Here is a 15,202-nt window from a genome sequence, read left to right as displayed (position 1 = left end):
CTCTCCTAGACACCTCTGACTTCTTCAGACTCAGTAGGGTAAAGTAGCTGAGAGATTACACATTCACAACAAAAGTTAGTGGTGTATTTATCATTATGTATTTAGTTGTGGTGTTTCCTATCCTCAAAGACGGCTATAACAGATGATGCAATAAAATAGGCATTAATAATGAAATATAGATTAGAACAGAGATGTGAAGGAGGAGGTGGAAACAAAGACTCGAGTAGAACAGCTAGGCTTTGTGTTCTGAAGAGGTAATTAAATCTTCAAAGATCTTCTAAATGTAATAGCTCAGAACTGAGTCTGATGTGTTTGCCGGTATAAGATGAAACAATCTGGGTATAGCTATGAGAAGGCCTGGTTTAGAGTTGCTTTTTAGTCTTGGATATATCTACACATAGGTGAGCTTTGCATCTTTTGCCTGCTGTGGTGTGAAATTAGGGCCATAAGTATAAAGATACCAATTAGCGATTCTGTAGTAGCGATTTTTAAGAATCGCTATTTCAGAATCGCTGATTGGTATGTATTAAGAAATCACAATTTTTTGTGATTTCTTGATATTCATTAATTGCGAATTCGCAAATTGTGAATTTGCAATAAAGGAATACTTTCCCATTCATTTCTATGGGCCTCCTGGCCCCTAGGTAGGAATGGGAAATTATTCTCAATTTGCGTTTCGCAATTTGCTAATCGCAAATTGAGAATAATTTCAAGGGTGCAGGGGTGTCCAAAGGACACCCTGTTGCACCCCTGAAATATGCATGGGTGTACATGTGGCGCACATACATGCCCTAAGGGCCTGTATGTGTGTCGCATGGCACTTAAAATGCTGAAATGTGCATTTTTCAAGGAAATCGCAACTTACCGCCAACTAGAAGTTGGTGGTAATTTGCGATTCCTTAAGGGCATTTTTGAATTTTTTTTGCTTAATACATTGCATTTAAGGAATCGCAAAATTTGCGATTCCTTAAATGCAATCGCAAAATAAGGAATTTTAAATTTTGCGATTCCTTATTGTGCACCCAAATTCTTTCATACATACCATTTTGCGAAAATGAGTTCGCAAACGCTGAAATTCTGCCAATTTTGGCGTTTGTGAACCCATTTGGCCTTGATACATATGGCCCTTAGTCTTTTAAGTAGGAATGCATTCCTAATTTCAGGGCTTTCTGCATGATGTAGACTACTTTCAAATTAAATTTAATGTCTAGTGGAAGTCAGTGAAGGTCCCCTTGGATAGCTGTGATGTGGTCCATCCGGTCTGACTTCTTAGCTCCCAGTCAAGCAGCTGATTGCAGGATGACCTTAATGGGTTCTGTAGCGGATTTGGAGATGCCAGAGCGTGGTGCATTTCTACTTTCAGATGGGATTGTACCAAAGCTTGTACTGTTGTCCTGAAGTCCAAAGGAGGAATGGATATTTAGAATTTCTTAAGGAATAACTAGGAACAAATGACTCTGAGCCCTTGTAAGAGGCATTGACAAAAAAATAGGCCACTGCTTTTAATAAGGATCTATTTTCTTCGTAATGCTTGTATGAACCATGCATTAAGACTCGTGTGCAATCTTGGAATAGGTTTTCTATTAAAGGAAATCTATTTCAGGATGACAGCCATGCGTCCTTACATAAGCACATATACGTCATGATACATGCATCATGACATGTGCACACATGTTTGCTGGAAAGTGTGCATCTGCTTGTATTGTGATATGTGCAGGCACATGCTTCATGAAGTAGCCACTATTAGCATTTTTTTTTAAACAAGTTATAATTAAATCTGGTGTTCCAAGATGGCAGACACACATGTTGGTGTAGTAGATTAAAAAATGATAATATGTGCGTAAAAGTGCATGTTACGAAAGTTGTAATTTGCATCTGTTAGTCCCTCCCAAAAAATGTAAAATAATTTTTACAAAAGGATGCAATTGGGAGGGGTGGAGGAGCAATGGCAGAGCCAGTGGGAGTTCAGATGAAAGTAAACACTGCTGAGCAACAAGGGCATAAGGGGCTACGATGGAGAACCTTGGTCAGAGGTGGTATTTTATTTTTTTTTAAAGCAAATGAGCCATGCGGAATGGGAAGGGGTAGGCAGCGTACGAACTTCATCAAGGGGAATGTGATGAGGGAATGATGGAAGCATAACACGAGGGAGAGGGCAAGAAACACATGCACTTCCACAGAGGGCTTTAGAGTAAAATAAAACCAGCATTAGAAAAGTCATTCGTTCTTTCTTTTTAATGGTGAAGGTGAACAAGTGAGGTTATTGGCGTAAGTGTCTCGCTATCGATGCTAAAAGTACTTTCAAAATGACTGCCCTGACAAGCTCACTTTGACGAGCCCAGAACGAATTACGCACTTTATCTGAGCTATTTTTCACCTGAGGCTTTCAGAGATGAACGCTTGTTATTTTCTTAATTTGTCTGATTCTGGAACTGTTTTGGACTTTTCATAATGAACTATGTACTTTAAGTGAGATATTTTGCACTTGAGGCCTTTTGAGAAGAACGTTCGCTATTTTCCTACCTCGCCCGATTCTGGAACTGTTTTTGGACTTTGCAGAACGAAAAAGCCGCTTTATGCTGCCAGGCCCATTTGTTTTTAATATTCCGACAATTTTATCAAGATTTTTGTATTTGCGGTGTTTTTAACATGTGTATTTGTAACTGCATATATGGTTGTGCATTGCATACCGAATAAAGCGTATTTTGATTGACTGCTCTGTTTTCTAAACTTTCAAAAGGGCTGTCACATTGTGTGACATGTCTTGTGGCTTTAAATCACAGCACGCAACACAACAGCCATTTTTAAAGTACAGATTAGGAAACATTGTTTTCTGTACCTTCTAGATTGCGGTTCTATTGCATAATGCGACATGAAGAAGCAACACATTAAGCTACGCAATGTAGTGAACATCTTGATGGTATAGAAAATAATATTTTGTTTGCCATACTTTTAACAGGGCCGGTAACCACTTTTGGCATTGTCAATGCCAGCTGATTTTAAAAGGCTTTTGCATTGGAAAGGCAACCGTGGCTACCACTGTGCTGCGAGAAACAAGTGGAGGGAGAAGAGACAAAAGCTAAAAAAAAACATAACGAGGCATATAAAAGTGTGATGAGGCATTGTCAAGTGCATCCAGAGCCTAGCATGCCATGGAGAAGCATAGGGATAGAGGCTGGGAGTGGAGAGATGGTGTAAGAGGGGAGCAAGAGAAAGTGAGCACCAACACATGCCATGAAGTGCTAAACTAACAATGAAAATTGAAAATAAAAGTAGCTCCATGACATCAACCATGGGAGTCGAGACCCTTGCCAGTCAAAAACAAGGACATGGGCGTCCGCAGACATTTTTCCGAGGGGGGGGGGGATGTTAACGTCATCACCATCTTCCGACATGATGTGTGCCAGGTGGGGCACAAGAAACACTGGGGCGCAGAACTGGGATAGACTCAATTAAATGCCAGGAATTCAGGACATGTGCCTGACCCTGCCACAGGCCAACAAACACCGTCTGTAGGGAAAACGCTAAACTTTCTGACAAGCTCCTAGGTGTGCACACTTCTGGGTCCTCGATCCAACACCAATCAAGGCTGTCTTCAGCACTGAATACTTTAAAACAGCCTATGATTAAAGCACCAGATTAAATATACGGTATGCACGGTGTATGTTAGGGATCATTTGTAGCGCACATATTTACCAATATTGGCTTCTTGGCACTAGAATTTATGATAACTTTTGCCCAAAGTTAAAGCACAACTTCAGTCAGTAATAAATAATGCAGCAATCACACACGCTATACTAGAATTCCCCGGACATTGCTAAATTTGACACACATTCAATTAATTTATACAAAATAAAATGTATAGGTCCAAATGTTAGCAATATTTTTTAAAAGAAACCTAGAGTTCCTCTACTTGTAGTCAATGTCAAACTTTACACGTTTAGGGATACAATGATGGCCAGCTCCCTTATACGGAAGCCCTGCACCGTAAATGTGTGGCACTGCGGAGCCCGCAGCAGCGGCACATCACAAGTCCAGGGATGCTGAGTCTTACACAGTGGTCGAAGTGGGGTAAAAAAAGTAGGAGAACAGTGGCCGGAGAATCAGAGGGCCGGAATAACCCAAGGATTGGATCTGTGGGTGGAGCCCAATTTTTTGTATTTGTTTGCCATTTCACTGCCCACTTTAATCAACCAATGGATACACATGATTATTCAAGGTTATAATGAGTTATTGACATTAAAATATATTCACAAAGTATGCTTCTAATCACAGAATGTACCAAATACGATACAATCTGGAAACACAAGCCATTTGTCTCCGAGCCATGGAGTTTTTGTCATCAGCACTTCTCCCTTTTTCCACAACAGCAGTTCAAACAAAAAAGCAAAATATCCTAGTTTGCAAATGTTTTCTCTAAAATTATGGCTCTGCCATATTTGCCTCATAATGCAAGACCTGCTGCATGATCTGACCATTTAAACTAATAAATTGTTTGTAGCTCAAACATATCAAAAGTTAATAAAAAAGGTGACTTGTGTTGCTGCGGAGTAGATGGCCTACTGCAAAGGTTGACTGGTCACCTTTCCCACTGCTGCGTTTGTATGTTACACTGGTACTAATAAGGCAACATCTTTCCAGAGACTGTTAGTATGTGTACACACGTCAAAATAATAAAATATCTGAAAATATACTGCATTACGCTGCAGCCTTTTTTTAAAGCACAATTTAGTCAACACTACAGCATTCTATTGTCATCCTTTTCTGCATAATTAATTCCATGAAGCAGGGAAGCTGAGAAGTTTGCGAACTTATTTTGGTGTGCGTGCAAATCCTCATTGCCAATCCCTGGTGAGTTGCAGCTACCACTGCTGAAACAAGGCCAATGGAGATACATATGTGTGAGGCAGACTGGCCTCAAGGGCAGGGTCAGCCATAGCACTGGTGGTGTCCTGTGCATTAATGATTGTTAGTGCCCACCAATGACCACCTCTGCCATGGATTCCCTCACTACCACCCTTTAACTGTGCCCCCAAGTCTCCATAACCACTCTCTCTCAGATGCATTTAATTTGATTTACAGCACCACTCATACCATTGTAGGCTGTCAGAGCACTTTACATCACACACATTACACAGAGACAATCAATGTATACATGTGTAAAGCACGGTATAGGAAATGTTACATAAGACTAAGGACTACAAGGTGTAGGAGTCACATGACAACCATACTAGTAGCCTGTATAGTTTTATAGTGATTGGTCTGGAGAAACACAATACCCGGAATTTAAAACGTAATACCATTGTTGAGGGGTTCTACCTAATAATCAGAATTGATTTCTGTCCAAAGAACACTTTTTGGGACAGTAGGATGATCAAAGACTGGGAGGTTTAGGGGGGAGGGGGGGATATAACGCTCTAATTTATACCTTGCAGTTTGTATGCAGGTCTTAGATGACAGTTAATAGCTCACTGTTCTAAGTTAGGATTTTAACTTATAAATTGCAAGTAACAAAAGGATCTCTCTGACAAAAGCAGTAGCACACTGACCTATTTACATTATGTGCACTTTGTGATCTGCAATGAACATGTTCTTTGCAGCCGGTACATTAACCCTCTGAGCTACCTTTCCATGAGTCAAAACTTCCACTAGACAAAATTCTGATCTCTCTCTAGGAAGAACATTAATCACCAGAGTCATCATGACATTTTTATTGTTGCCGAAAATTGCTGCAGGCCAGGAAGGAGGCAGCAAGCATTTTTAAAACCATAATTTACTTGCAAACATGATGTCTCCACCTAGAGTCAGCACCTGGTGCGGTCACACTGGTTGCACCACCTTAGAGCTGGCCCTTTTCAAGGGTCCTGTGACCTCAGTGACTGTTGTTCTAGGGTGTGCTGCTTCCAGGCCTGCCCGCAAGGCTGGAGGTGAACTTCAGTATGGATAGTGGTGGCACTTGTCATGCTCCACCTGCTGGTGCGAAGACACCAGGGCTTCTAAGGTGTTGCGAAGCCTTCTAAGGTCTAGCATGTGATTGTGCTCTCGCAGGAGAGTGGTCTGATGGACTGGTTATTAAGGCTGAACCTGATTCCCAGTTCCAAATTCAGCAGCTATGACCATAGTGCCACATCCTCTCCCCCACTGAACACGTACTGCCCCACTGAGAAAAACTCCCACTGTCTTCAACTACAACCCAATTGTTGCCCGCTATAAACACCTGGATGCGGCTCAATTTAAATTACGCACTAGACAAGAGCAATATGCGGCCTACAAAAAAAAAGTAACAACATCCTGGAAAAAGCAAACACTTATAGGGAATGCAAAATTTAGCAAACCATGGGAAATGTAAGCAGGAACAACATGGTTACCTTAATGCTTTTACACTCACTATTCAGAAATCAGTGAGTGCTTTTTCCTGAAAAGTTAAGGACATGACTACAGGGCCCTGAATGGACCCATTTCAATGGCCATTGCTTAGATCCTTACAAAACGTAAGCAGTATGGTAAAAAGACCACATCCCTGGACGCAGAGACGCCGCCCGCAGCACACATTTTGTTTTCCGATCCACACATTGCAGTACCTCCAGGATTGGTGCACTAGTTCCAAGTCCAGGGAAAACAAAGACAAGAAAACAAAAATAGTGCTTGACTGGCAAACTCTGTAAAAGTGGCGGTAATGTGTTTGGGTGTGAATTAAATCATTTTGGGCAGTTTGCTACCACTCTGTATTACTTTATTAAGTTATTTATCTATTTTTTTTATATTTTTAGCCTTTTATTCCCAATGCTGCACTTTGGAATTAAAATGGCAGAAAAATACGACATTTCCAGCAAAAGCATCTTTCTTTTTTGGATCCATTTCACAGGGAAGCAAATAAAAGAAAGGAGAGGAAAGAGAGTGAGAACCCCGTCTTGAAGCCACGGTTTCATGGGTGTCTGCAGTGAGGGCAAGGAGGGGCGCTCCGGGGGGGGGGGGGCAAGCGCCCCTCCTTGCCCCCGCCCCCCTGCGGACGCCCATGAACAAGGATAAACAATATTTGCTTTAGGGGAGGGGCAAACACGGGCGTGGGAGGAGGAAACTCTATAAAGAGCAGGGAACTGAGATGAGTAGAAAACCATCTATTGATGCCACCTAATCATGTGCAAGGACTGTGTGTAGTATTCTATACAATGCTGCTGGCGACAGACAGCTGGGGTTGTCTGTAGCAAGACCATGAAAGGAGTCCCCTAAACTGAGCAGAGGAAGGGTACAGCTCATCCAACCTAAAGAATGTGAGACCAAACTGCTCCTGGACAATAAAAAGTTAGGGAAGACAGATATTGAGTCAGGAGAAAGACATTAAGATAGATAACAAAGCCATCCAATCATGAGTAAGGGAAACCCAAAGTGCATTGTATGTATAATGGTAACAACATGTCTGGCCACTTGGTCCCAATATACTTTTGCAACCTTAGAGCAGAACTCCACATTCATCCACAATCAGCGACATGCATGTTTACTAAGCAACAGGCTACCTCAAGCAATGTAACCAAAAAATTGTTTTCTGGGCGCATTGGACACAATTCACACAACCACTGATGCACCGAAATTGGACTTGCTACATTGGCTTGTGTACATGGTTACATGCGGGCACTCCTGAGAAGCTGCGACAGTTGCTGTTTCTTCGCAGGCAGACTGGATTTTTTTTTAAGTTCCAGAGTAAATTTCGAGTTTGTTTGAGAATCGAGTCCATTCAAATTTTAAAGGTTATTCAGATTTACAATTATGCAATCAAAACTAACCCTGTAGGGTTTTCTTTATAGGTCTGTACTGAAAATGTACCTGAGTCAGCAGGAGTATTTCACGCAGATGAAATGCATCATACATTTGCTTTCTGCTTGTTCCTTGGGGGCAAAACTATGCCTGCAACCTTCCATATTCTCTGAGCGTTCATTCTGCTGTACTCTGACTGAACGTTAGGCGTCGCTGTCGCACCAATGTCTCCCTGCTGATTCACATACATGTTGAAAGACTGATGCAGCAGCACTCATAACACCTAAAATATCAAATTCAGTATCGAGGTATCCGAAATTAAAAACATGTCAATAATTATCCATAAATTAGCACTTATTTTAATGCTGCACCGAATATAGCTAGGTCATTTGTGCTAAACATTTTTCAATGCTATGAGTTTTCTTAGTATAAGTGTGTTTCTTCGGAATCTATGATCCTGTGACTGTTGGGTCTCCTATCCAATTTTTTGGGTGGCGTGCTGCAACTGCTCCCACGTGTAGTGCAGATATGAGGGACAGATTCACAAAGGTGTCATGCAACGCTGTGCAGCACCCAAAGAGGATGGGTTGCATGACAGCGAGAGAACAAGAGTGTGCCATATTCACAGAGATATGGAACTCTCCTCCTCTCTCCCTAGCGCCGACAGAGATATGGCACTCTCCTCCCCTCTCCCTAGCGCCGACAGAGATATGGCACTCTCCTCCCCTCTCCCTAGCACCGGCAAAGATATGGCACTCTCCTCTCCTAACCCTAGCGCCGACAGAGATATGGCACTCTCCTCCGCTCTCCCTAGCACCGGCAGAGATATGGCACTCTCCTCCCCTCTCCCTAGCGCCGGCAGAGATTTGGCACTCTCCTCCCCTCTCCCTAGCGCCGGCAGAGATATGGCACTCTCCTCCCCTCTCCCTAGCGCCGACAGAGATATGTCACTCTCCTCCCCTCTCCCTAGCGCCGGCAGAGATATGGCACTCTCCCCTCTCCCTAGCGCCGACAGAGATATGGCACTCTCCTCCCCTCTCCCTAGCGCCGGCAGAGATATGGCACTCTCCTCCCCTCTCCCTAGCGCCGGCAGAGATATGGCACTCTCCCCTCTCCCTAGCGCCGACAGAGATATGGCACTCTCCTCCCCTCTCCCTAGCGCCGGCAGAGATATGGCACTCACCTCCCCTCTCCCTAGCGCCGACAGAGATATGGCACTCTCCTCCCCTCTACCTAGCCCTGACACTGATTTGTGCTACCGTGCACCAGACACACACCTTAGTGCAACAGCGCTGGGGTGCGCGCCTGAGTCTGCCAAAGGTTTTGTACTGGAAAGCCACACTTACTGAAAAAAACTGCTATGGCTAGACAAGTTTAAAACCTTTTCCTACTTTGCATGTGTGTTGTACAGTGCAGCACACTTGCAAAGGCGGAAAAGCAAGGAGAAATTAAAACATTTCTCCTTGTAATGCCTGCTTTTCAGGGGCATTCATTTTTTAGGCTAAACCCTGTCTAGTAATGTTAGTAGATAGGGTTTACCATCAACAAGCATCGTGGTTGAATGGGAACGCCCATGTATCCCCCATGTAACGCTCCCTTGACGCAAAGAAATGCAAAGCAGAATTTTGCACTGCTTTGCGTTACTTTTCCATACAAGCCAACACAAATAAAAAATTAGTTGGTTTGCAAATCCACCAAAAGGTTTAGCGTCGGTCCTGCTTAAAAAAAGTAACCCTAAAACTTTGTGAAACTTGGCTGAAGTGTATGGTTCGGCATGTACCTGTGGGGGGAGGTGAGTGGGGTTGAGAGAAAGAGAGAGAGAGAGAGAGAGAGAGAGAGAGAGAGAGAGAGAGAGAGAGAGAGAGAGAGAGAGAGAGAGAGAGAGAGAGAGAGAGAACACAAGCATGCCGACATGGGAAGCATAAGAGTTGTATGTTTAGTTTGGATTCTAGCAGGGTCAACTCGGCCAATCATCCTTCTGATGAGAATAAGGTGAGTTCTGAAGGTGGGCAGTATAGCAGCTCCACTGCATAGCTCATTAAGGGCCTGGACATTTTGGGTCGAGCTCTGGGTGCTAAGCGCTAGTCTTCTGCATGATGCTACTGCCTTAAGCCTGCAAAGCAGACCTGCAGCTGGCACTCCAGTGCCTTGCTTCAATATGGTAGTGAATGATCAGACTGGTGTGGCGCGTCTATGCCCTGTTCGAACAGCGCGTCTATGCCCTGTTCGAACAAACTGAACTACAGTAAGTACTGATATACACCTCCCCACACACTACTGTACCATTTAGGAGTTTGTGCTGAGAATCTTGTTCTTTTCAAGCATGGGTATGAAACTCGTGGGTAAAAAAGAAATAGTGGGATATATATGGAAAAACATGAGCGAGGTCACATTGAGAACACATGTACATTTCTCCCCATTAGATATTTATTAACAACGAATGGCACGAATCCATGAGTGGCAAGACGTTTCCAACGCACAACCCGTCCACCGGTGAGAAGATCTGTGACGTGGAGGAAGGCGATAAGGTAAGAAGTGAGATCCCTGAAGTGAGAGAAGATTTGTGAGCTGTGCAACCAGGAAGGGCAGACTTTCACCTGGAGACCTGATGGCTCGTCCATTGTCAGTCCCTGCTGCTTGTGCGTGCAGGGCATAGGTTGGTCAGTAGGATGGGGGGGTGGGGGGGTGAGCTTCAGATTTTCCCAACAATCACGCTGACATATAATGTTACAACACATTACAGGACAAGCCAGGTGCACGAGAGGGGCTTAGCCGCTTCGCTGCTGATGACGAGCTCAGCTCGTCATCAGCCACGGTAGTCGTGTGCGGATGACGAGCTGAGCTCGTCATGTAACGCGGCTTTTCGTAAATTGCTGCACACAGCGGGAAAAGCCGCCGTAGCGGTGCGGTTAAGGGGCAGCTGAAAGGGGGATGAGTGCAGAAGGGTAAGGGTACTATGTGAACGAAAACACATTATTATATGAAATAACCAACATTTTAGAAGTCTTTCCAAACAGAGAGATAGAGAGTGTGTCTGCGTTTTTTCCTGTGTGTAAAAATTCCAGGTGAAATCCGACAGACACCTCACCATACCCGACTGAAAGCACCTGCCACCATTTATCACAAAATACATTTAGGTGGGGGTTGGGGGTTGTAACACCCCAAACATCCCCCAGAATCTATGCTCATGAGTGTATGTATTACATAAACCATTGTTTGAGGCTCAGAGTAAGGCTGGACGGAGTAGCATACTTGTGAGCATGCTGCCAGTTGTGTCCCAGAGGGCCCCAAAACCTCGTAGGTCTCCATTATGTTGGCCCTTTGGCCATCCTGTCATTGTATGGTGGTGCACGTGTTGTTAGCTATCCTGTCACGTGGAAATAGTCTGAATTGCGCCTGAGCGGGGGAGGGAGGGCATTACCTCCCTCCTCTCAAAGGCGGCCATCTTTGGTGTAGAATGGTGCCTCACCCGAAAACACATTAACATGCACTGCAAATACTTAAAATTACATTATCTCATGAAACCGTTTCTGTCGTGGGATTTTTATTGTACGTTTTTATTTTAACCTTTGCAATTTTAACTGCTCCTATGCAGTTTTTTCTTCTTATGTCGCCATCTCTGAATCTGTGCTTATGTAACCGTATTCTGTGTAGTATGAGCCTGTGCTCATCTTAAACGCGATATGTAACTTGGTAAAGTTTGTGCTACATAAAACTGTAATATATATAATATATTTATAAACATATATAGTATGGAATCCTTTTGCTCACTCTGCCATCATTATTATTTCTCAATCTGACACCTGAGGCGTCTGGCCTGGTAACAGACTCCACCCCAGCCCCGTTGTTCTTTGAGCAGTATTGGCTTTTCATACAATGTTCAGCACCTAAAGAGCATTTCACCTCTGTATCAGCCCGCTTTATCACGCAATGCTTTCCTTTAGACAGCGAGACAGCGAGCCCAGCCCAGGCCTCTCGAGCTCCTGTCATTTCAATGCAAGAAGCAGTTCATGTCCGCATAGGTCATTGTAAGTCGACTGTGCCCATCATGGTCTGGGCTCCCAGCTTAAAAGCCCTCATATACTCAATATCAGCATAAGAGAGACACAAAAGCACTGCCAGGAGTAGTAGTTAGTTTGCTTTGTGCTAAGTTCAGATCAGAAGGTAGACCATGTGATATAAAGCACAAGATGCCAAAGACACATAGCCTTTTCCCCTACATGCATGCTGTCTTATTCCCCGAAATTCATGAGTAGGTTTTCTCAAATTAACACTAAAGGAAGGGAGGTAGAGGGAAAAAAAGGCATAGGCTCACCCTCCAAATTACTTTAGTCACAACAAGGATCTCTGGAAACCAGAAATGGAGAGCCTAGCTACTGACTATAGTCCCATTCACAACATTCATTGGGGTTGGAATAGTGGATATAGTGATAGAAAAAGAGTATTGCTCTTTTTCTTGGTGTCCCCTCACTCACCAGGGTTGCCCCATGGTGACATGCTTCATCATAGGGGCCATCCCAGTCCTCTACGGGCTGGGGCGTGCTGCGACTGACAAATTACGTAGGAGCACTTATAATTTGACTATGTGTGGTGCGAGTGTAGTGGTGGAGTGGACTATGTGAAATGGGTAAAAATACCTGCCTAGTAAGCTTTTAAATAATTTATTCTTGCTCCCAGGTGGTAACGTTAAAAAAGGGGTGGAAATATATTAGGATACCCAAACGCAATGCATTTAGGTGTACCTCTCAACTCCTGTCAACATGTTTCGTGCTTCCCCCAAGCACTTCCTCAGGACTACTAACGTGGTGCCTGCCGCTTTGTTCATGTAAATGCAGGGGGGTACTATGGGTACCCCCCATGTGCACCCCCCACCCCCTGACACCATAGGGGCCCGCAAAGGGCCCCAAAACTGAAAAGACCACATGCTTTTCCACGGCAGAAAAGCCGCAGTGGAAAAGCATGTTTCCTGCCCCATCCTAATATGGCCATCCCCATATTAGAGCTTTTCCGCCACGGTCGGAAGGCGACAGCGGCGGAAAAGCGGCGGACAGTTTACCCGTCCGCTGATGACCCCCCAGCCATCCTAATCTGGTGGGGGGTCTTTGGAGGCACTGCTGCTGTGATTCCGCATCCTCCGGGCCGGCGGTGGCTTCCGCCGGCCCGGATGATGCGGAATCACCGCAATCCTAATCGGCTCCCTAGTTCGGGAGCACCTGAGTGCCTTGCACATGGGAGCACATAGCGCCTCTGGTGGACCTCTGACTCCTGCTGCTGGCTTGCAAGCATCGAGGCGCATTGTTCTAGCCGTCCCTGGTCTCCTGGTGCAATTTCAATCAGTGTACACGCAGAAGCATCAAAATATGAAACACCCCGTGGACATGGAAACATTTCACATCCGCTTCTCCAGCTTTACTTCGACAATTATTTTGATTCACCAGTGAAAAATAATTCCTCTCCTTACCTCAGTGAGACATCCAAGCTAATGCATTGCAATCAGGATTTCCACTCAGAGACCTACTTTTTGAAGTGGAAAAGCCCGCCGCCCACGTGGCATTTTTCACTTGCGTCATTTTAGAAAGAAGTCGAATTAAGGGAGGGCATATATGGGATGGGGCGGGGGGCGAATATATTTTAGGGATTCCTATGAAGTTAGAAGATATTTACCCTGTAACAACCTGGAGCCCCTCACTTAGTGGTAAGTGTCGGTGTAAGAGTGTTTACAGGAAGGGAAGAAGAAAGTATCAATCCAAAATTGTGTGGAACTGAGCGTGCAAATTCACTATTGTGTCCAACTTCCACCAGCTGTATTTTCCCTGGCTGAACTCCGCTTGGCACAGGGTTAGGGTTCCCTGGAGGACTCGTGAAGAGCTAGCGCTGTTGGAGATGGCCAGCACTTTCGGCTGGAAAAGAGTTTTGTGAATACACAGAAAAGGGTTTATATTAAAACAGAAATGGGCTTATTACTGCTGTACCAGGTTTACTATTTGCTATATGAACTGGCTCCACTCCCTTCACTAGGAAAGAGCATGGCAATCCTTCGTGGCCACCTGCAGAGTTATACTGATATAGGAACAGAGACCTATTCACAAACCAACCAGAAACCGAAGACTACAGATTCAAGTCTGAGTATGTCTTAGATTTCCTGTTGTTTTAGAATTCCTTACAAACGACTTAAGGGCCAGATTCATCAAACAAAAATCCGCTCGCAAAGGGCCAGATTCTGAGAATCTGGCCCTTTGCAAGCGTTATTTTTGCATTTGGGATGCATCATCCCAAATGCAAAAATCGCAATTTTAGAAATCGCTAAATTGCGATTATTTGCATTTAAGGAATCTCAATTTGAGATTCCTTAAATGCAATGCATGAAAGTGTTTAAAATAGCGGATTCGCTAATAGGGCACGCAAATTACCATAAAGTACAACTTTGTGGTAATTTGCAAAAAGTTCCATGTTGCACACACACATGCCCTAAGGGCATGTGTGTGCGCAACATATGTGCACATATCAATTTCAGGGGTGCAACAGGGTGTCCTTTGGACACCCCTGCACCCTTGAAATTGCAATCTCAATATGCGAATCGCTAATTGCGATTTGCAAATTGAGATTGTCTTCCCATTCATTCCTGTGGGCCTCCAGGCCCATATGAATGAATGGGGCGGCATTCCTTAATTGCGACTCGCAATTTGCTATTTTTTAAGTGATTTCTTGATGCATTCCATTTTGAAATTCCTTAATAGCGAATCGGTATTTTTGGCTATTAAGGAATCGCAAATTGGTTTGTTGATGCATCTGGGGGTAATTCCTGAAAATCTATGGCTGTCGCAGTTTTCCTTTTCAACAAGCACAAGGGAAACCCTACTCACAGAGAACCAGGGTACATATTGTATATCAAGAAACAGTGGTTCTTGTGGAATCATTGGTTGGGTACATGGATGATTTAAAAGAAGGCGCAATGGCAATATGCTTGGATCAAGTGGATGTCAGACAAAGAGGTAGCCGGGAACACGGTCCTTATTTTTGAAAATTGATATCAATTATTTGAGAAAAACTATTTCTTATATACAGAACACACCACTGCTTGAATAGATGCTATTATTATATGCCTCGCTGCTCTTACTTGACATATACAGCCTAATTCATGAAGCCCGATTCGGCTCGCAAAGGGCCAGATTCTGAGAATCTGGCCCTTTGCGAGTGAGATTTTTGCATTTGGGATTCATCATCCCAAATGCAAAAATCGGTAATTGCGTTTTCGCAAATTTGCGATGGATTACATTTAAGGAATCTCTATTTGAGATTCCTTAAATGCAATTCATCATCCATTTAAAAATTGCGAAATCGCAATTTCGGGCCGCTGTTTACCGCGAGGTCAAACCTTGTGGTAAATAGCGATAACTCAGAAAAATGCTTTTAAAAGCATTTTTCTGAGTTGCATGTTGCACACACACAT

The 15,202-nt window shown here is 43.9% G+C and overlaps 1 protein-coding gene across 1 annotated transcript in view; it reads left to right on the top strand.

Moving 5' to 3' along the window:
• The window catches only part of ALDH1A3 (aldehyde dehydrogenase 1 family member A3), a 296,162-nt gene that overhangs the window by 102,269 nt on the left and 178,691 nt on the right, over positions 1-15,202 (top strand). Inside the window, exon 2 of the mRNA XM_086958058.1 lies at positions 10,176-10,280. Within this exon, the coding sequence (XP_086814184.1) occupies positions 10,176-10,280 (105 nt within the window). The remainder of the gene's footprint in view (positions 1-10,175; positions 10,281-15,202) is intronic.

Source organism: Lissotriton vulgaris, chromosome 2_1 (assembly GCF_964263255.1).
Source record: "Lissotriton vulgaris chromosome 2_1, aLisVul1.2, whole genome shotgun sequence".
In the NCBI taxonomy this organism is placed as follows: Eukaryota; Metazoa; Chordata; class Amphibia; order Caudata; family Salamandridae; genus Lissotriton; species Lissotriton vulgaris.
The sequence above is the reverse complement of the archived record's forward strand: the minus strand, read 5'-3'. Positions and strand labels throughout refer to the sequence as shown.